Source organism: Mustela putorius, unplaced genomic scaffold (assembly GCF_011764305.1).
Source record: "Mustela putorius furo isolate JIRA1106 unplaced genomic scaffold, ASM1176430v1.1 tig00000450_pilon_pilon_pilon, whole genome shotgun sequence".
In the NCBI taxonomy this organism is placed as follows: Eukaryota; Metazoa; Chordata; class Mammalia; order Carnivora; family Mustelidae; genus Mustela; species Mustela putorius.
The window spans coordinates 25,206,533-25,228,949 of record NW_025421385.1 but is presented as its reverse complement, the minus strand read 5'-3'; the positions used below and the strand labels follow the sequence as shown (position 1 = coordinate 25,228,949).

The window sequence follows — 22,417 nt, the reverse complement described above, 5'->3', positions numbered from 1 at the left end:
ATAGATACAGTATTAAATTCTGGGTCATTCTGCTATGTCTATGTTTAAGATCATCAATGCTTGCTGTTTTGTTTTGTTTTTTTATTCAAAAAGTAGTTTCAACTTCTTACTTTCCAACCATTCCTGAAAATAAGTCAGTTTACACAAAATAATAATATTCTATTAGAGATACTTGCTTTTATAATTGACAAAAAGAAAAGCTTTTTCTAAAATTTATACCGAAGGCCTAAGAGCTAACCAGTATTAAGGCATACATACAAAGTGTTCTTTAGAAGAACCAGAAACTGTTCTCTTAAAATAATTCTAATATAAAAGTAAAAAATACAAACTTTGACCACTTGATTTACAGTAAAAAGGAACCTTTACCTTTTAAAATGCAATGTTAGAGCACCCTCTGCTGACTAATCAACTCAAATCACTCTTACCAATAATTAAAAAAGAAAGAAAGAAAGAAATCTTTGCATTTGAGTTAGATCAGCACTTTCCATTTACAATGTAATTTTTAAAACTTAAGGAAACAAAGCACTATAGGGGATAAAGTGGTAATCAAATAAAGCCCCCTCAGATTCTCTACAAATCAACAATATACTAAGTACTCATTATGTGTTTGCCACCATTCTTAAATTTTCTATTCTAATATGGATAAATAATGTAAGCAATTTAGAGAGACCATACAGAACCAAAGAAAACGACAACTAACAAATAGAGTATCAGCAAGTATGGTGGGAAGACTAAACTGAGACTTTCAAAATCTGGTCCTACTCACTCATTTGAACAAGTTATTTTGTTTATTTCCGCCTCATTTTCATTCACCCACTGAACAAACATTTACTTAGCACCTCTTATGTAGTACTGCTTAAGGTACAAAAGTCCATGCCCAAGTATCTCATGCAGAAATTTAAACAATTGTAATAATAAATAACAAATAGCAGGAGTTAAAGAGTAAGAAGTAATTACCAGTTTATGCTCTTTCTACTTTCTTTTATGAATTATCTAAACTGGTGTTTGATTTCCTTTCTCACTGGAATGTATTTAAAACTCCAAAGAATCATGTATAAGAAAGATGTTATTACCCTACTCAAATAAATGCTCCTCTACTCTTAAGACACTTGCATGGTCTCAAAAGTCTCAAGCCCTATAAAACTTCAGTGGTAGCTGCTTCTCTATAATGATTATCCTATCATCTGAAGCCCACTGCTTAAATGCCAGGTAGATATTGACAGCCTATGACTTCTTGAACACAGGAAGATGACTCCTTTAACTAGGAGGAAACTACTCTAGTTGGGAACAAAAGGAGGAAAGATGAAGACTTAGCCCAGAGGTCCTGGATTATATTCATACCTCTAGAAGCTATTCCTTCCTCAAATACAAGGAGTAGCTAACAATATGGTCGTTAGTTGCCCCTTATGCAAGCGGAATATGTTCCAAGACCACCCCAAGGATACCTGAAACCACAGACAGTACCCAACTCTACATATGCTACGTTTTCTCCTATACATACAGACTCATGATAAAGTTTCATTTATAAATTAGGCACAGTAAGAGATTAACGACAATAACTTCGAATAGAACAATTATAACAAAAAGTTATAATAACAGTTATGAGTGTGGATGCTCTCTCTCAGAATATCTTACTGTACTGTACTCACCCTTCTTGTGATAATGTGAGATGGTAAAATGCCTACGTGATGAGATGAAGTGAGGTGAATAACATAAGCACGATGACCCAGTGTTAGGCTACTACTGCCAACCTTCTGACAATATGTCAGAGAAGGATCATCTGCTTCCAGACCGTGGCTACTGAGGGTAAATGAAACTACAAAAAGCAAAACCAAAGATAAAGAGGGACTACTGTACTAAAGGAAAGTTTTATCAAAAGCCATGAAATACAATGAGCTTACAGCAAGACATAACCACGAAAGTGACATTATGCATAAAAACTTAACACCCCAAAACCTACAGCAAAGATATGTGAATACAATTACTTTCACATAAACTCTCTAAAAGGAAAAATAATTTTAATTTTTTTACTCCTTAATAAAAGATTCTCAGAAGACATAAATACTAACAAAGAACATGACATATTTAAGCCTGCGGTAACAGAAATGGGTCCAAACATTATTTCTGATATAGAATACAAACTTACAGAATACAAATCTTATCAAATACAAAAAAAAAAACCCACCATACAGGATGGATTAAAACAGCAGCTGAAGGATGGCGACCAAGCAATTATTTACTGAAGAGAGTCTGAGGTTTCCCATCTTTTCCAGAGTTTCTCAATTGGGGGTGGTTTTGTACCCCGTCATCTCAGGACACCTGGCAGCACTTTTTATAACCATGACTAGAGGGAATGCTACTAACTCTAGTAGGCAGAGACCAAGGCTGCTACTAAAAGTCCTACAATGTACAGGGTAGCCTTCCCACAGCAAAGAATTACCTAGGTCAAAATGTCAATAGAGCCCTTGTTAAGAGCCCTACTTTACACTAATAAAACTGAAAAGCCTACTGTCAGTCACATGAATTCTTAACAATAAAGTGTATATAACTGATACACATAGAGCAATACAATTTCAATATTCAACTATATAACAGATCGAACTGTCGAGAATAGATAGATCCTACTGCTACTCACCCACAATCTTTCCCCCTCCTTCCTTTCCCTCTACTCTCCTGATCCTCGCTCCTCTTATACTTCTTTTAAGCCACCTTCCCATTCCAAAACCTCCAATTCTTCTGAGAAATAAAAAGAAACAGAAAACATTGACTTATCTATGCTGCCTGAGGTCTAAAACTATTCAAGCGTCATAATGAATCTGATAAATGATCATGAAACTTGTCAACAGTGGTTATTTAAAAAATGAATACTATAAAGAACTTCGCCATCCTTTCCCAGAAATGCCTCAAAAGGTTAGATATGTGACCTATAACTCAATACAAAATCTCCTTGCTTCCAAAATCAATAAAAAATATCACTTTGTATGTTTCTAAACCATTATGAAAAATCTACTCACTTGTGGGAATGCCACGTGAGGTGAGTTCCAAGAGTTCACCCCTCACTTCTAAGTAATGCTTATATTCAAGTCAGCTGCACTTGTTAAACATCTCCCAGCTTCCTTTTCTGTGAGTCTCTTTTAAAACTCTTCATATTAATACTCCAGATTTAGAATGCAAGCCCACTTTAAACCTACTTATAGTGTTCATATTTAAGTTCTTGACTTTTTCATTCAACTACATTCATATAGCAGCATTTCAATACCTACATCCCAGCATACCTTGAACCATTTTTTATATTCTTCTCTGTAATTTCTCCAGTTTCATTAAATATTTTTGGAAGCGCAATTTATAAAACTCCCAGTAACAGAGGAAGTACAAAAATACATCATCCATACATGGATAAACCCAGATTTAGGATTTACTTTCAATATGTTTCTTACGAATGATAGAATATCAAAATTATTTTTCACATAAAAAAGAAATCAATGTATTTTAAATACTAAGCCAAGGCTAGATAAAATGTGCATATGGCACTGAATGTGGCAATCAGTTTGAAAGATGCCACTTTAGGTAATCATGGGTATACAAAGATCTGTCATAAAAATTCTGGAGATAGAAGCAAAACTGCATAGTGTCACAGACTGACTTATTCATTAGGGAGTCTTAAATATGTCTGGGGAAAAAAACCATAATCAAATACACTATTATTATGTCACTGAAAAATCTGTTGTTGAAAATATATACAAATCTGTCTGGTCTCCCATGCATCCAAAAGAAGGAAGAAATATTTTCAATAAAATATTTGAACAATAGTTTAAAATTCAGTGTATTATATGAGCTAGACTACTGATTTATTTCTTTATAACTTTTTAAAAATTGCTTCAGGGCACTATACCTTCATAAAGCTAGCATATACTCAATGCTTAATAATGCAGAAAAATTCACTCACCATTTCAGTGGTGTGCCTTCATATTCAAACCATATCTCACTAATGTCTTCTTGTCTCATAACCTTCTGAAAGTGCTTTTTCACTTTGTCAGTTACCAACGTCAAATAACTTACTCTTGGCAAAAGCAACTGAAATGAAAATTTGTAAAACCGTATTTATTTACTATTTTTCAAAAAAATATATACTAAATAGGTCTTTGAATTTTAAGGAAAAACAGCCATGTTCTTTGCATTATTTTGAATATTCCACACAAAGTCAACTGCTTTTTAAAGCAAATCAAAGGCTAAAGGTTAAGATGTTTTAAATTTCTTTTGAGGTCATTACTTTAAGTAGAGCTTATAGCATAAGTACCCAGAATAAACAACACAAATCTACGTACAATCTTTCTATAATACTTTTCTCCACATAAAAATACAAATGTAATCAGATGTCATGCTCTTTAGGATACCTATTATGTCTATCAAATTTAACTTAAAAATTGATATGATTCACCTGAATTAATTAAACTATTATGAGAAAATAATCAACTCAGTCCTAAGGTACTTCCTCACTTATCAATCGGGACTTCTCAATCGGTCCATCCTATTTTGATAATATACCATGTATTAGCTTAATTGCGATGAAGAACACCTCTTCTATAAGAGGCTAAAATAAAGGTAAAAATAAATTCATAAAAAGTACTTACAAAAATACTTCAATGCAGCAACAGAAAAGACTTTAAAGTTTAAAGATCAAACAGAAATTTTCATTTGATGAATAGGGGTCCACTACGATACAATGAATAAAAGAATGGCACAGTGAGAAACAGTATTTGAGGAATATTCTAGCCATGGTAGATATAAAGAAGATTATAAACTGGAAATCTGTTAAGGAAATATTACATGAAGGGATGGGCATGAAGGAATGGAAAAATGAGAAAGGTATGGAATCAGTCAGAACAGATTTTGGTTATTACTAACCAAGAAACTGAAGGAAAGAAGTAAGTTTAAGATGAGGTGCCTGGGTGGCTCAGTGAGTTAAGCCGCTGCCTTTGGCTCAGGTCATGATCTCAGGGTCCTGGGATCGAGTCCCGCATCGGGCTCTCTGCTCAGCAGGGAGCCTGCTTCCTCCTCTCTCTCTCTGCCTGCCTCTCTGCCTACTTGTAATCTCTCTCTGTCAAATAAATAAATAAAATCTTAAAAAAAAAAAAAAAGATGACTGACTGTTGAGCCACACATTTAAAGGGCAATAAGGCACAAGTTTAAGGTATAATGCTGGTAGACTGGTCATCTGCCACTGTCCAGCTCCTCCCTTAATCCTGTCTTTATGGAGCCTGGGTCTACTTGGACTTTGGAGAGAAAAGTCTGAGAAGGTATGTTGGACTAGCCTCAACTGGCATAGTTATGAAGGCCACCATTATTTTTCCCCCACCAAAGATATACAGAAAGAAAACATAAGAGAACATTTAAGAAAACTGGTTAGAATTTTATAAAGAACACATGAGTGGACAAAAGGAGGAAAGTGGCAAAAATTTATGTTTTCCCAGGAGATACCCTAGTCATTTCTTGCTTTGCTAAGCTTCTGTCTTTCGCTGGTAAAACTGTTTTATTACTTTCTTCCAGCTGCATTTGAGAGACTAATTCTGCATCATTTTTCATGATGTTTATTCAGCTATTATGTCTTTTGGTCAGTAAATCAAGTAGAATTATGGGGCTGCGGAATACATACAAAGAGAAATATTCTGGGTAAAGGAACTAATATTTAAATACTGAAGATCAAGATTAACAGGCTCCAACTAGGCAAGAGAACATGACAGTGGTCCTGGGGACAACAGGGTACAGGGGGTGGGAGGTAGCTGGCATGCTCCAGTATGGAAGAGAAGGAACTTACTAATACTAGAAACAAGCTTTTGGATAGCAAAGATGATTCAACAAAACGTAAGTTCCTCCTTTATGAAGAAACAACTAGAATGTGGATTAGGAAAGAAGAGAGAAAGGAAACTAATATAGTGTACAAGAAAAAGCACTAGTTGTTTCACAGACAATGGTATCACCTCTAGTTTACATGGCAGTTTAAAAAACTTGTCAAAATCATATTCTATTAAATAAATGGCAAAGAAACGATTCATTAAAATTGGAAATGACAAAATCAAATATAGATGTAACATGGATGTTTCCTAAGAAAGTAAAACAGCATAATCAATCAGCCATTTTTTTTTAAATAAATAAGTACACAGCTGACCCCTGAACAATGTGGTAATTAGGGGCACCAAACCACCACACAGTTCAAAATCTTTATGTGTAACTGCTGACTCTCCAAAAACCTAACTACTAATGGTCTACTGTTGACTAGAAGCCTTACCAATAACAAAGTCAATTAACAGGTATTTTGTATGTATTTTACACTGTAGTCTTATAATAAAAGTAAGAAAATGTTAAGAAATTGTAAGGAAAAGAAAATACATTTAAAGTACTGAACTGTAAAAAAAATCAGCATATAAGTGGACCCACAGAGTTCAAGCCTATGTTAAGAATCAACTGTAATCTGTCAACTGTAAGTTCTATACTAGTAAGTCCAGAACTTTTAACCTCAAATGTCTCTTGGGCATTAAATAGTAATATATCCTATAGAGAATATTAACCTACAAAAATTACAAAAAAAGAGGAAAGACACATCAGAACTGATGAGCATAGATAGCAGCTCCTGATTCTTGGGTGCTGTACTACATGCGTAGGGTTTAAAGTTGCTATAAAGTCCACAAATGATCTTCATGAAATGAAAACTTCTTCACAATAAGGAATGAGGAACCCTAAAATGTAAGCTCCATTAAGACAGGGATTTTTGTTGGTTTCGTTCACTGCTACATTCCAAATGTTCAAGAGTGTCTGCTTTATAGTAGGCACACAATAAATATTTGCTGAATGAATCACAGATCCCAAAGATTAAGTGACATAAAGCCAAAAGTGATAACTAATAAAGAATTTTCATTCTTAAGACAATCTATACTGAAATGTACTTGGAATCTTCTATTCTAAATTAGCCTGTTGGAGTAAATTGTAACTAACATAAATACCTGTAGTAGCATTCAGAAATAACACTAAGATTTAAGAATGACTGTATTAGATATAACTTATCTACTTAATAAGTAAAAATGAAAAAAAAAAAGTAAAATGACATCATCCTACTGTCTATATTCAGATAGTACCACTCACTGATTTTCTTATGTGTATCTCATTGGTTTACTTTCTTTTAATTATGATAAAATTAATTATGGTAAAATATATCTAGCATAAAATCTGCCATTTTTAAGGGTACAGTCATTGACATTAAATACATTCACAGTGTTGTACAACCATCATCACTATCCATCTTCAGAATTTTTCATCAACCCAAACTCAAATTCTGTATCAATTAATCTAGTAAAACTCCCTCAACTCTTCTCCCCAGGACCTTTGGACTATTCTAGATACCTCATATAAGTGGAATAATGAATTATCTGTCTTTTTGTGTCTGGCCTATTTCACTTCCATTAATGTCTCTGAGGTTAAGTTCTCTCAATATGAAAAGGATTATCCCCCTTTGGGCAACTGCCAGCTACTTGCAATCTATTGTTCTCTCATTCTTGATTTAGCAATATCAAGAACTCAGTGAGTACTAACACACAAGATCTTTTTTTTCCCTATACAGCTTGTAAGGAATATATGTTTCATATAGCTGTATACATCACTTTGGTTCTGAAACAGGTAGCTGTAATATTACTTTTTATACCAAATCCTAATTTTTCCAGTAATTTTAAATTCTAAAATTAGGGACTTCTAAACCTAGAATGAATATAGAATTAAAATATATTAGAACTCTGTTCCATGTGTGAGGCATCACACCAGGCAATGAAGACAGAGCACTGAATGAGACAAGAGTTCTTGCTCTCACAGAGCTAACAGGCTAGAGAGGTAGTCAGTAAAAACAAAATTACAAATGTGGTGAGTGAAAGGAGAAATAAAGAATGTTATAAGAGCAAGTAGCAATGGAATTTAACTTCATGTAGGGGCTTAGGAAAAACCTGGACAGGATGTCTACGTTAAGGCAACAGCCAGGAGGTAAAGAGGACTCAAACATGGGTGTTGTGGATGTCTGGTTCTGCTGCAGATTATAGAGGAAGCAGCTATATGTGGGAGATCCTGCTGCTCATTATAGAGGAAACTGCAAGAAGGCATGGAATGAGTCTAGAAAGACAAAGACTGGCACAATGAGGAACCATAAGTTGAAAATGACAGTAGTATAGAGGGTTGAGGTAGAACAGTACTAAAGAAGCAAGTCATGGAGAAAGTTGTTAACTACACGAAGGATCCTAAAGATGACGAAAGGCTACTAAAGGTTTTAAGCAGGCAGATGACAGGACCAGATACGTGTTTTGAAAAGATGACTCTAACTGCAAACTGAAAATGGAAAGAGGGCAAGAATGAAACTAGGGAGATTACTTAATACTATGAAATTCCATCGGTTTTTACATGGTGGTCTAAACTAGGCTGTAGCAATGGGTATGGAAGAAACCGGGTAAGTTTCAAAGATATTTTGACACGTGAAATCAGATGGACTAAGTTATTAACTGAATGCCTGGGATACAGGAGAAGTAAGCAACAAGGATGAGTCCTTTCTTAATTACTGTTAAGAGTTATTAATTAACTAGGTCTACTTGCAAAAAGAGGAAGGAATTATAGCAGATGACCAGTCTGTGTGGAGGTAATGATGATGTGTCCAGTTTCAAAACACTCAGTTTGATATCCAGCAGACATACACATAGGTCTGGAGTTCAGGAGAAAAATCTTGGGTGTTGTCAAGATAAATACAAGGAGTTTTAGCTCAAGAAAGAGATAAAAATGGATGATAACTCCAGAGGGGATAAAGTGAAGGGGGGTGAAAGAAGGCAAGGCCCCAAGGAATGTCAACATTGAGAAACAAGCAAAAAGAAAGAGATCTGGCAAAGGAGTCCAAAAAGCCCTCAGAAATATAGAAGCAAAACCAGAATTAAGAAACATTGCAGAGCAAGAGAGAACAGTGCCACAAAATGGAGAAAACAGACAACAACATTAAAACACCACTGAGAGATCAAGCAAATGAAAAGTCAAAAACAGACTCAAAGTTTGGCAAAAAAGATGTCATTAGTGACTTCAGCAAAGACTGTTCTGTTGGAGTAGAATGAAACTGTGATTCCAGTAAAGTAAGTGGGAGGTGGGAAGGAGACCACCTTTTTAATAAGTCTGGCCAGGAATGGAAAGCAAGAGACTGAAAGAGAGATGGGGTCAACAGAGGATTGTTTTAGGGTACGAAGGATGTAAGATTATATAAATGTTGCAAAAAAGGAGCTGGTAGGTAGAAGATGAAAGGAAAAGAAAGAAGGCAGGGGTGGAGGTAGGAGAATATGAGAAACCACCATCTTCCTGAGGATGGTGGGAAGATGGGATCCAGAGCAGAGAGAGAAGGCGAGGGCTTGCCTTGGAGGAAGGACACCTCTTCCACTATGAGAGCAGTCGTCAATATGTGTGAGTTCAGATGTGTTTAGAAGACTTGGTGCCAGAAGGTTAAGGAAGCAGGAAGTGAGGTTACCTGTTAAGAGTGAAAAATAAGGCCAGGGCTCAGAGAAATAGTTTTGGAGAAGAACAGAGAGAGGTGACTAAGGAAACATAAAAGGACCACTGTGTAATGTTTAGTGTCCACTCAGATTTATGAGTGATTTTCTCTTGTAACAAGTCAAAAATATGAATGCATATTGGTATGTATGCTTTTACATTAGATAATCTAAATGAAAGTCAACAGTTTAAATAAATGTAAGAAAAACAACAGAAACCGAAAGACTGCCTAGTTTCTAACACTTTTTCTTCCTAATATTCCCCGCAAAATAAGACACAATGCTCTGACATAGATATGGGATATAGGCTGAAAGGAGATTATGTAGAGGCAACAAATCAAAATGCAGAAATAGGAATGTATTTAAATTAATATTCTTTTCCATAGGAAAACAGACTCTTTGAATAATAATTTAATTTATAAATTTGGTATGAGTAAATATGTTTAAACCTCGTTTCTAAGAAACAAGGAATAAGCGCTATAAAAAATAAACTACAGGGGCGCCTGGGTGGCTCAGTGGGTTGAGGCCTCTGCCTTCGGCTCGGGTCATGATCCCAGGGTCCTGGGATCGAGCCCCGCATTGGGGTCTCTGCTCGGCGGGGAGCCTGCTTCCTCCTCTCTCTCTGCCTGTCTCTCTGCCTCCTTGTGATCTCTGTCTGTCAAATAAATAAATAAAATCTTTAAAAAAATAAAATAAAATAAAATAAATAAACTACAGAAGCACCTGGCTGGCTCAATCAGAGCCAGGGTCTTGATCTCAACATCATGAGGTCAAGCTCCACACTGGATTTGAGATTGTTTAAAAATAAAATCTTTTAGAAAAAGAAAAAAAAACAACTACATTTCATTCACCTATCCTTTCTACACAACCACCTGAACATGAGTGGACTTTTCAGGCCACAGTGATAATCCTATTAATCACCTCACCTAAGTTTTGAGAATGTCCGGGAAAGAGGTTTACTGCCTCCTAGGTTATGATATTTTTACCTCATTTCATCTGGAATCTTTACAATACTATCATCATTATAAAGTAACACAATTAAAAATACATTTAAGCGTAATTTACAACTAAGACACATGTAAACCAAAACCAGACTGTCACTATCATCCTCATTTATAATTCTAAGACTAACCACTGCTGAGGTTTTCCTGTATTTTCTTCCTGCAAGTAGTAATTTATATTTAATTATGTATGTATGTATATAAAGAGCAAAATACAGGTGATGCCACATGGTTTTAAACTGTAGCTTTTTATTTAGTATTTTTTATATGCCTGTCACCTGATATTTTTCAAAAACATAGTCATAATTACTATATGAAGTTCCTTTGGGTGAAAAATTAGGGGAAACTGTATTTCAAAAAAATTATCAGTTAAACAAAAGAGCTTTCTTCCTCCTATAGATATCCCCAATACTTATTGCCATTTTCAATTCAATTAGAGACAGCTAGAAAACAACTTAACGCTCCACTCTCACAACAAACTTTTTATATTTTACAGATTTCATACATAAAGAAGAAAAAATATATTCTTTACTTGGATTCTTTTTAAACTACAAGAAGCTGTCAAACATTGTATTTTGACTTAAAAGTAAACAGACTTAAATTACATATTTCTCATATTTGCCACTTTGACCAACTAGACACATATATTCTTTTGTTTAGTTATAATTAGAAAGGCATCAGAGGCTAAAGTTTTAATTAAACTAACAGAAACTAGTTTGGAAACAAAACATAAGTGATATCCTAACATATATTATAGAAAGAGAAGGAAAAAAAATATACCTAGCAAGTGAAATTCTTCTAAAAATAAACTGTGACATTTGGTTTTTAACTACGGAAATTTTTCTAAAAGCAGAAAACTGTCGAGATTTCCAAAGTTAAAATGACTCAAAAGTATATATTCAGTTATGATAACCTTAATACTAGTAACAAAAGACTGCCCAATTTCTCTGAAATTATTTTCTGTAAGAAAACCCAAAGAGACAATTTAAAACAAAATGCCAACGTGAATATATGAGACTCTCATGCACTGAGTGCCTACAACTTGCATGACCTATGCCAGATGCTGAGGATACACAGAGAAAAGCGAAAGCGCTCCTATACCCAAAAAGTAAGTGTATGGGGCTCCTTAAGTAGCTTCCTCCATCAGTCTGACTTCCCATGGCTGGAGCAGGCTGAGGAGCAGTGTTACTCCTCAAACAGATAAGGGAGAAAGCAAAGGGCAAGCTTTATTAAAGCAAAACAAGAAAGTCCAACACCACAAATAAATCTTCACTTTTCCAGATATTCCTAGGTAAATAATACTATGTGTACCTGAGACAAAACTAAAATAATGACAACTGAGAATGCCTTTGTCTATTAGGGCCTATTCAGTAAAAAAAGCAAAATACTATCATTTCTGATTGACAGATGCTCAAGTTTGGATTATATGTGCACTTAGAAAAGGAAAATAAGCAGGTTATAATCACAAGATATTTGATATTGTTTTCTAGAACAGATGACACTAGTTCAAACCTACAAGTCTACATACAGTAATTTGTTATTATGTATTTTATATAACACACTTTAGCTTATCAACATATGAAAACACACACATTCACATGTTCATTGAGCTATAAAAAGGAATTTAGTAAATAGTTGCTTGGAACCACTTAAATACAGAAGAACCAAATCTGAGCCTATTACTTTCAAAATTGTTCCTATAACAATATAACTTATAATTGTATATATTCATGAAAAAAGAACGTCAAGGAGGTCCCATAATCAACACATCAACAGCAGTTTTTCCCCTCTGGGTGGTAGGATTAGAGGTAATTTTTATTTCCCTCCTTTTCCTGATATGTGTTCTCTAATTTTTTTCCATAATCAGCAAGTATTAATTGTATATAAAATGTTGGGTTACAGCCTCCAGGTTCTTAGAGCTTCATTTACAAAAACGGACAAAGGCAGATATCCCATTTTCCATCATCAACATACTTACATAATACGGTTCTGCCTCCCGTTCAGTTATCTCATCCTGATACAGGGTGAAGCAAGTTGGAATTCGTCCAAACCAGACATCTCGAAGCACATCTTTGTCATCTGTCATTCTTCCAGTGGTTAAAGCAGTGCATATAGGCTATATTCTTTTTTCACACAAAGCCAAACTGAAAATAAAACAAAGAGCATTAGTTAGATCCTTGCAAGGATAAATGAACATGTTCTAGAACAAAGAAAGATTATAGGAAAAAATGGATGCCATTAACAATCATTCATTTCAAAAAACTGTGTGATCAACATTCTTTAGAATGAACGCAAAGGGGGGTGGAGGGAAAAAAAAAAAGAATGAACGCAAAATCAGCACAAATAAATTATAAATGCAGAGCTATTATTTATTTAAAAGGATCATAGAAGTAATTCAAAATAACGTGTGCTAACTTATGCACCTAATGAACTACAGCCAAAGTGAAACTATACTTGTAACGTTCTCTCAAGCCCCAGGAGAGTCTATTGCTCATCTAAAGTGAAGTTTACCTATATCCTTATGGTCCCTTATAGCCCAATTCCAAACTATTATCCCCACAATTATCCCTGCCCCACCTAATATATTCAACCTCTCCTTCTCCATCTAGATAGTTTGCTTTTGCTGGGGAAAAAAAAATATGCACGTGTGCGCACACACATATATCCTGGAAAAAAACTTTGTATAGACCTATTTTCTTTCTAATTTCATCCTGTCCACGGTTTGGTTCCACCAATATTTCCAATCTTATTTACTATACTTCTTTTTGTAAACTTTCTAGCAGAACTATCCATTTAAATACCTTGCTCTCTGTCTTACCATTCTCCCTAATACGCTCATTTCCCACCTTCAAATCCTACCCACTCTGCAAACCCAGCTCCAATCCTCTACCACCAGGAGTAGTAGTAAATGTTTCTACACTAACTAAAGTATTCTCTATCCCACATATATAGCACTAAATCTGCAAACTGAAATATTTTGGCTATGATGGAAAAATATGGCTTTTGACCTCTGTAATATCCAAGTGTCTTCCAGTACTAATACTTCACAACTAGGTAACAGTGTAATATACAGTATGAGTAAATGCAGAAATAAACACTGTCAGGACCTGGACACTGAGATTCCATATCCTTCTACATATATATGTACAAAGATATAGATATACAGATATATGATATATATCTTACATAAAATATATATAGATATTTAAGATATAGATACACACACACACACATCTCCCATCTTTCATTGACTAGCATATCCTATGGCAATATTTTAAATAACCATATCAGTTTAGCCAAATACCAATTACTAACACTGAATTATTCAAGGAGCTTTTCTCTCTTTTCTCATCCACTGACCAATGCCAAGCACATCAAGATTGCCATTCAAAAAAAAAAAGATTGTCATTCGTTAATTAGTCAAAGATACAAAAACTCAAGAGTTCTGAATTTTGTATCACTATAATTAAGTACACCTTGGAAGTCAACTGGATGCAACATTATCTACAGGTAAATAAACTGAAAGAGGTGAAAAAAATCTGTCCAACATCACAAGAGCACTTAGTTAACAGTTAAACCAGGATAAACATTACAAGACCACTAAAGTAACAGTGAAACCAGGATAACAAATCTGGTCACTGAGTTACTGAACCGAGTCTAGTGCTCTTTCTGGCATAATGCAGTTTTAATTTTTGTTAAAGGACATCCATAAAAGTCACCATTTTAAGCAAGTGATACAAGCGTTCACACTTCATATAACTCCACCCTGATACACTTCAAATTCAAACAACATACTGAGTTTCTCTGCGGAGAATTTCCAAGTTTACATATAACACAAAATATAATACTGAAAGAAAAGACCTCGCTATTTCTAGATTACGTTAATATCTTGTTCTTTATGAATAAATCTACTGATGACAAGGAATAATGAAATCTAAGTTATGGCAAATAAGTAAATCTAATCTAATACAACCGGTGGTAAGCAATGGTTTCTTTAACTATAATACACCCAATTAACCATTAGCTAGAACTAAGATTCCTCTCTAGCTCACAAAGAACAAGAACTTGAGACAAAGAGTTCCTTTCCTAAGAGATTTTAAGAACATTTAAATACAATTTTAAAGCCAAAAGTCTCTAATCAATATTGTCACACTGGATAATTTTTCTGCCTCAGAAAAAAATAGGTAGACAATATAATTCAAAGGAAAATTAAAAATTAAAGTGGGTATGGCCACTTAAAGTTCTTTCCTTCTCCAACCACTATCCTCTCAAGAAGGATTTCAAGACACCATTTGAATCTTGTTTATCAAGATTTGTCAGATTCCAAGACACCATTTGAATCTTGTTTATCAACAGGGAGGGGTTATCATAAATAAAAATATTATAGATTTGGGTATGGCTCCCTCTCTCCCCTCTACTCTGCCCAATGACAACACTTGACCACCCTGCTTTTTCTTTCCATGGCACTGTCTTCTGCTTCTTCCTTTCATGTGTCAGAAACAATAAAAAGAAGTGACCAACGTCTCCCTTTTCTCTTTGTTTCTGGGAGTCTCTCCCCAACAATGATGGAAGTATGGACTTACCTTTTACTGGTTTTATACCTAAAATCCCACTGCAAAACTCTGGTAAACCTAAGACTTTACCAAAGTTCTAAGGTAGGATTTTAGGTACAGAACTCAGTACCTTATTTCCCATATAGCACTGTTTCTTATGTATATATACCTTACAGGACCTCAAGGGAAGATCTGACTGAGCCAAGGCAGCTGAAGGTGCTATGTGATAGTCAATACAAATTTTACAAAACAACAGAAATCTCTAAACAGATTTATGAAAACTTCAAACAATGTCACTGTGTCAAACTACACAGATCCAAATTTATAGCATCATAAAATGTTAGTCTTTCTATATTAATAAATATTCATGTATAATGAATTATGTAAAAAAGCATGCAAATACACTTAACTAAACAACATCCCAAAAAACCAGCTGATACACTGATACAACTAAAGGATATATTAAATCGTATTTTTTAAATCAGAAGCAGAAAAACAGAATTTAACTCTTAAGAGGCACTACAATATGGGGGTTCAAAATATAGAATATGGAGCCAGACTGCCTGGATTCAAAACCTAGCTTTATCACCAACTCTGTGACCTCAAGTAAGTCAATTAACTTCTCTGTGCCTCAGCTTTCTCATCTGTAAAATGTGAATAACAGCACTTACCCCATAAAATACGTAACAAAAATCAAATCAATACATGTAAAGCACTTAGGACAATGCCCATAATACATACTATGAAGTATCTATCATAATTTACAGAACCAACAAGAGCATGTCTCAAAATTAAACATGGTGGGACATCTGGGTGGCGCAGTCAGTTGGGCATCCAACTCTTGGTCTGGCTCAGGACCTGATCCTAAGATTGAGTCCCATGTCCAGCTCCATGTTCAGGGCAGAGCCTGCTTCATATTCTCTCTCCCTCTATGACCCTCCCACTCATACTTGCATGGGCTTGCTCTTTCTAATAAATAAATCTTTTTTTTTTAAAAATTGAACACTTCTATTAACACTCAATATAGAGTCAATCAATATTTGGTCATTTCCTATGCCCAACTGTGTGGCAGATGCTGAGGACATCCAAGATGATGATGGTAGTGACAATAACAACTTTTTTAAAAAACCTCAGGCATTGTCCAGAAGATATTATCTCCTAACCTAGTAAACATACCATAAACTTTCATATCTTTTCTATGGCTTTGTTCATGCTGGTGGCTCCTTACCCTAAAGCAGCCTTCCCTACCCTGTCTTCTGACTTAAACATTCTCTAGGACCCAGCTCAAAATAGCCTTTTTTTTTTTTTGAAGATTTTATTTATTTGACAGAGAGAGAGAGAGAGAGGGAACACAAGCAGGGAGAGTGGGAGAAGGAGAAGCAGGCTTCCAGCCAAGCAGGGAGCCCGATGCAGGGCTTGAGCCCAACACCTGGGCCAAAGGCAGCCGCTTAACAACTGAGCCACCCAGGCACCCCGACAGCCTTTCTTTTATGCATAACTCAAGTGAAACATTTCTTTTCTTTTCTCACTGCACTTTCACTTTTACAACACTTATAAAGTTACAGCAAAGGTTTTTAATCTCTGATTTCCAATCTCATATTCTTTCATTTATGTCATACAAGTTGCCAACAACCTTCCAACTCCAAAATGTCCATGGTTATAATTAAATGCTATTTTATGAAAGCTTTCATAGGGGAATAGGGTGGAAAGGAAGAAGAAAAATATTAATATCCCCTATAGTGTTCAGGGAAGAATTTAAAAGATACGGAACTTAAAGAATGTGTAGAATATTAAAAAAAAGAATGAGCATACGCAGAATGGGTATAATATTCAATAGGTAAAATATGGAATAAAGATACTCCAAGCAGGGCAAAATAGCATCAACAAAGGAAGAAAGCGTGCAGGAGCAATGTACATGACAATTTTTTAGGAAACTGTGTTGGGAGGGGTAGTAGATAATGAAAGAGCTGACACAGTGACATGTTATCACCTGGGATCCCAGGCAAGTCACTTTCCTACAAGGGTTTCCTCACTTTTGAAATTCACCAGTTTGTTCTGGGGGGAAAAAAAATCTAGAGACTCTCTGACATGGTACTGACACATACTAAGAGCTGAGAAATAATAGCAATTATTATTTCTCTACTGTCAAATCCATAAATGTAAAGTGAAACTAGATCATGAAGCATACCAAATAGAAGACTGTGGGTTCTCAATTACATCGAACAAGCCTACAAAGCCTGTAAGGTTTTATAACAGTGAGATTAAAACAACTACCTAGTAACAGTGCACAAAAGGAGATCTCAAGTCAGAGAAAGGGTAGCCAGGAAGCAATTTCAACACTAAGGCATAAAATAATGAGTGCTTGACCTATACTGGTAGCAGTGGATAGATGAAAGACAGATATGAGGTCTTTCCAAGGAAGAATGAATAGAAGTTAATGAAAAACTGGCTGAAGGATAACGAACAAGGACAGGGAAGATTTAAATGCCAACAGCAGGCAATTCAGATAGATAGTTAAGGGGTTTTTAAAATCAGACTGACATGGGTTTAAACCCAGACTTCTACCTGTAAGCTGTGTGTCCTAGTATCCCGACACCTTTGAACCTTATATTTGTAGAAGATAATTCTCATTTCACAGGGCTGTTAGGTGGTTAGCACTAGTGACCACTCAATAAATGACATATGTACTTAATACATGATTTCCTCACGCCTCCATGACCTGTCTCCTTAAACACCCTTGGTCCTCTTCTTTTTGGCCAATTCTTACTCTTCTTTTAAGAGTCAGCGTAACATCAGCTCCTTGGGAAGCTTTCCACTAAGCAATCTCCGATCTAATTACTTCTATAATAGCATGTTATAACCATGCACTGTAGTTATGTTTATCTTATCTCTCTCTTGCCTGTCCTCACATTGAACTGTGAGTTCACTGACAGCAGAAGCAGAGTCATATTTATTTTATATCCTCAATATTAGCATAATTAGCACATAGCAGGCTCTGGAATTTTTGTGAAACAGTTAAAAAATGTATAAAATATATAAATTTTAAAGTTACACTAGCTACTTAAGAAAATTTTCCACCTAAACTCTTCTCCAAATCAGTATAATCATTCTTTAAAATCAGTAAATTTCATTATTTTGCAAGATTATTTCCCCCTCTCATACATACACTACAATTTCATGACCATGCATCCAATTAGAAGGCAATATTTTGGAAGCATAGAAATCACAACCCATGATGCAGTCTACTCGAAGTAAGCTTGTGGAGGACAGGGCCATTTCCTGACTGCAGCATTCTCTGCAACTAACTCAAGGCCTGGAACAAAGCAGGTTGCCAGCCAACAATATTTAGCAAACAGCACAAGAAGTATAATAAAAATATAATGCACAATTACTAGACTCTTTCACACTACAGATCAAGAAAGGCTAACCTATTACTTGAAGCTATTCTGCTGACACAATCTCCAACTACCTAGAAACTACTTAAAATATCAAATAACTACTGGTAGTAAATTTGAAAACATCTAAAAATAATCTATGCTGGCAGGTCTCCTTTTAAATTCATGAACACTAACCTCAAAAGTAGGCCCTGAGTACTGACCAGCATGCCTACATTTTCAGAGTCCATTTATTCTCCTAGATCACTATTTCATTATCATCACATGATCTGTCCTAGATCACCATTTCATTATCTCCTCTAATTTTCGCATCTCCTCTCTCACTTTCTCACAGCTAATGAGCTAGCTTTCTATTTCCTTCTATGCTGTTACTAAGGACAAGTGGTTATCAACAGGGGTTTTAATGAATGGCCCAACCACCATCCTGGGAGAATAGCTCCTAAATCTCTTCCACCTCCTGCCACTGCTGAAGTGCACAAGGACTCAGTCCTTGAGCCACACTTTGGAGATCTCTCGTGACTTTTTAAATATCATTTATACATTAACAATTCCCACATTTATCTCTTCATCCCAGACTTCTCTTATAAACTCCAGTTTTATAGATACTATGCAATATGGACATTTCATTTAAAAATTCAACATGTACAAACAAAAAATGATTTCAGACTTTCCTCCCTCACCTCCCTGTTATTCTGTGGTCTTCCCCAAACCACAAAGTGATAACTATTGCTAAGGCCACCTATTTTGGAGTCATCCTTGACCCTTCTTTATACCTCTTGCTTTAGCTTAGACACAAGTCCAGAACCTGGCCATTTCTCACCATCATCACTATTATCACACTGATCCATGTCACCTTTACCTTAAACCTGGATAAATAGGCTACTAAGGGGTCTCACTATTTCTGCCCTTCCTAAAAGACAGACAACATAGCAATCAGAAAAATCCTTCTAAATCTAAGGCAGATGAGTTTACTCCTTTACTCAAATCCTATCATCCCATTCGACGCAAAAACTAAAGTTCTAACAAAGTCCTACAAGGCTGTATATGACCTGGCCCCATTCTAACCTGATTAGCTACTTCTCCCCTTTTTTGCTCACTCAGTTCCAGCCAAACTAGCTGGTATATTCCTGCCTTAGGGAATTTGTGGTCGGTCTAATGGTTCATTCAACTACATCCACATGAAATCCTTCTTTATCACTTTTAGGTCTCCACTCAAATATCTTTTCTAAAGCCACCGCAGCAATTTCCCATGCAGGCCACCAACATTCCTTGTTAACCTTCACAAATTTATTATTTCTAGCACTTTCACCACCTGATATTTTAAAATTAATTTTTACATTAATATCTTTCCCTCTCACCCTCCAAGTGAACTTCATGATGGTAAGCATTTTTATTGTTTTGTCCACTGCTTACTATTATATTTACTTTTTTTCAGTGTGAGGTACATAACAGGCACTCAGTATTTATTAAATTAATAAAGCAAACCTACACTTGAGAATGTACATTATTCTAAAAACAGTCGTAGTCATATAGTACCATTCCATTCACTTCCCCCAGTTTTAACCAGTATACCTTTGAAGATCAGAACACATACTCAAAATCCAGCATAAAGCTCTAAAATTCACCTCAACTGCTACCCTCAGCCCAACATCTTTACTTTCAAATTCAAAATTCATCCAACAAATCCATCTATGGAAATCACAAACAATTCAGTTCAAATCCAAGAACCCAGCTCAAAAGACTGAAATTTATCACGTGGATTCTGGAAGGCCTTGGAAGTTCAGCGATGTTTGTTGACAGTCCCTTGAGTTCTGGTTGTTGCTGAAGACATGCTGTGCCTCACCACCCTTGAGAAAAATCTAGAACCAATCCAGTTTCTCTACGTTCCTCCAGTTTCAGGTATGATTTGAAAATAATCCAAAGTATAAAGGATGTGAAAGTTCTTTGCCAACAGAAAACGACTTCGTCAGCACTAAATATTATTAGAAAAATGAGAATGAATGCCGTTGAGAAAATAAACTGGAGGAATCACCCACTAAATTTGGATAGAATCGAACTGCCTGTAAAATAATTACAATTTAAATAACTGCTCCACGAAAAATGCACACGTCTTTGAACTAAACTCCAGAGCCTGCGATAAGACGCCACGCTTCCTACTTTCATCAGGAACTGAGATATTCCCAGAAAGATCACACAGGCTACACCCTCCGGCCTGCCCAAGGTCCTCGGGGGCGGCGTCTGGCCAACCCCACCTCCCCTGGAGGAACCACCTTCACCCGCCACCGCCGCCCGGGGGAGCGCTCCTCTAGCCCGCCACTCGCCCCTCCCTCTTACCACACCTACCTGGCACCTCCCCAGCCCTTCTCCTCCGGGCATTTCCCCACACTAGGAAGACGAGGAGACGCACACACACACACACATACACACACAATCACACACACCCTACCAGAAACGCCAGCTCCTTCTCCGGCTTCCCGCACCGGTGAGGACGCTCGGATCCCGGGCTCTGGTAGGGCGCCGGCGCAGGGGGCTTGACACACTGTCCCGCAGAGGCGCGCGAGCCTGGAGTCCCGAGAGCCCGCGCAGCCGCAGAAGGCAGCGCCGCGGAGGTCGGAGCAGAGCCCTACTGCACTTCCGCCCTCCGGTATCCAGCCAATACAACCCGCAGCGCCCCGGGGCCTTGGAAGCCCACAGCAAGTCCAGTCACTCTCGGCGCCCGGAGATGACGTCACTGGATCCCACGTGGCCCGCACTCCACCCTCGGCTTTCCGCCCAACCCCGGGAGGAGGCCCGAGCCGCTCCTGAGCATGCGCAAACAGAGCGGAGCGCTCGAATAGGGGGCATCAAACCACTGGCAAGTTTTCAGCTTAATACCCTTTTAGGGAGTCTCGTGCTTTGGGCATAGTCATTGGTCTTGGAGGCTAATGTAAGTTCTGCAAGAGTAGAGACTTTCAGAACAGCTGAGATGGTGCCTCGCAGAACTTGACTACAGCCTCTCTTTCCTGGCTTCACAGAATAATATTAAAAAATGGTTTTCAAAGTATTTTCTCATTTGGTCTTCTCAACTTTGTCAGACCCACAGCAGGGATTGATAGAGGTATTTAATAAAAGAAGACTATACATGAGTAGTGAAGCCATCTCACCCAACCAATAGGGCATACCTATATCTTTATGTTCATGAAAATAAAAGCAATTAAAAAACTAACTCCTAGGGGCGCCTGGGTGGCTCAGTGGGTTAAAGCCTCAGTCTTCGGCTCAGGTGATGATCTCAGGGTCCTGGGATCCAGCCCTGCATCGGGCTCTCTGCTCAGTGGGGAGCCTGCTTCTCCCTATCTGCCTGCCTCTCTGCATACTTGTGATTTTTCACTCTCTGTGTGTCAAAAAAATAAATAAAATCTTAAAAAAAAAAAAAAACTGACTCCTAAGAGTGTTTAATTTGATCTATCTATAAGTCTTAACTGGGTATTCAACATCTAATCATGCATGCCATACAACATAATTCTATACATGCTAGATAAATATTGTGCTGAGACTCAAAATAGGTTCCTGGTTATTGGGAATTTTAGAGAAATCCTAGTAGTAGCCACAGGATTCTCTTAAAAAGAGGAATCTTCTTGGAGATAACTAGTCCAGTGATTTTCAAATGATGAGTCACAACCTATTGGTGGGTCATCAAATCAAGTTGGTGGATCATGACTGCCATTTTTTTTAATGAAATAAAGTAGAAAATATTGGCATCCTTCACATAGATTACGGGTAAATATTGTTTCCTGAAATTTTTACTTCAGAATATATGTGGTTAAGAATGTGAAATACATTTCTTGGTATAAATAGCAGTCCAAAAAATTTGAAAGCCATAGTTTGGTCCACTCCTCCTTCTTAATGCAGAAATCCCCTCTATAGTGTCCCCAGTAGAT

At 36.6% G+C, this 22,417-nt stretch overlaps 1 protein-coding gene across 8 annotated transcripts in view; it reads right to left on the bottom strand.

The window, feature by feature from the left end:
* ATG5 (autophagy related 5) overlaps window positions 1–21,240 on the bottom strand; it is a 126,254-nt gene extending 105,014 nt beyond the window's left edge. For 3 of the 8 annotated variants that reach the window (XM_013056649.2, XM_013056652.2, XM_045080254.1), the window contains exons 1-3: window positions 20,947–21,240; window positions 12,531–12,696; window positions 3,947–4,074 (exon numbers count right to left, since the gene is read on the bottom strand). In XM_013056649.2, the coding sequence (XP_012912103.1) occupies window positions 3,947–4,074; window positions 12,531–12,638 (236 nt within the window). In that variant the 5' untranslated portion in view covers window positions 12,639–12,696; window positions 20,947–21,240. Of the gene's footprint in view, window positions 1–3,946; window positions 4,075–12,530; window positions 12,697–20,575; window positions 20,601–20,946 lie in introns of those variants that run through there. The other 5 variants (XM_045080255.1, XM_013056651.2, XM_004753436.3 and 2 more) reach the window with 4 other exon arrangements.
* Between the last annotated feature and the right edge of the window lie 1,177 nt (window positions 21,241–22,417).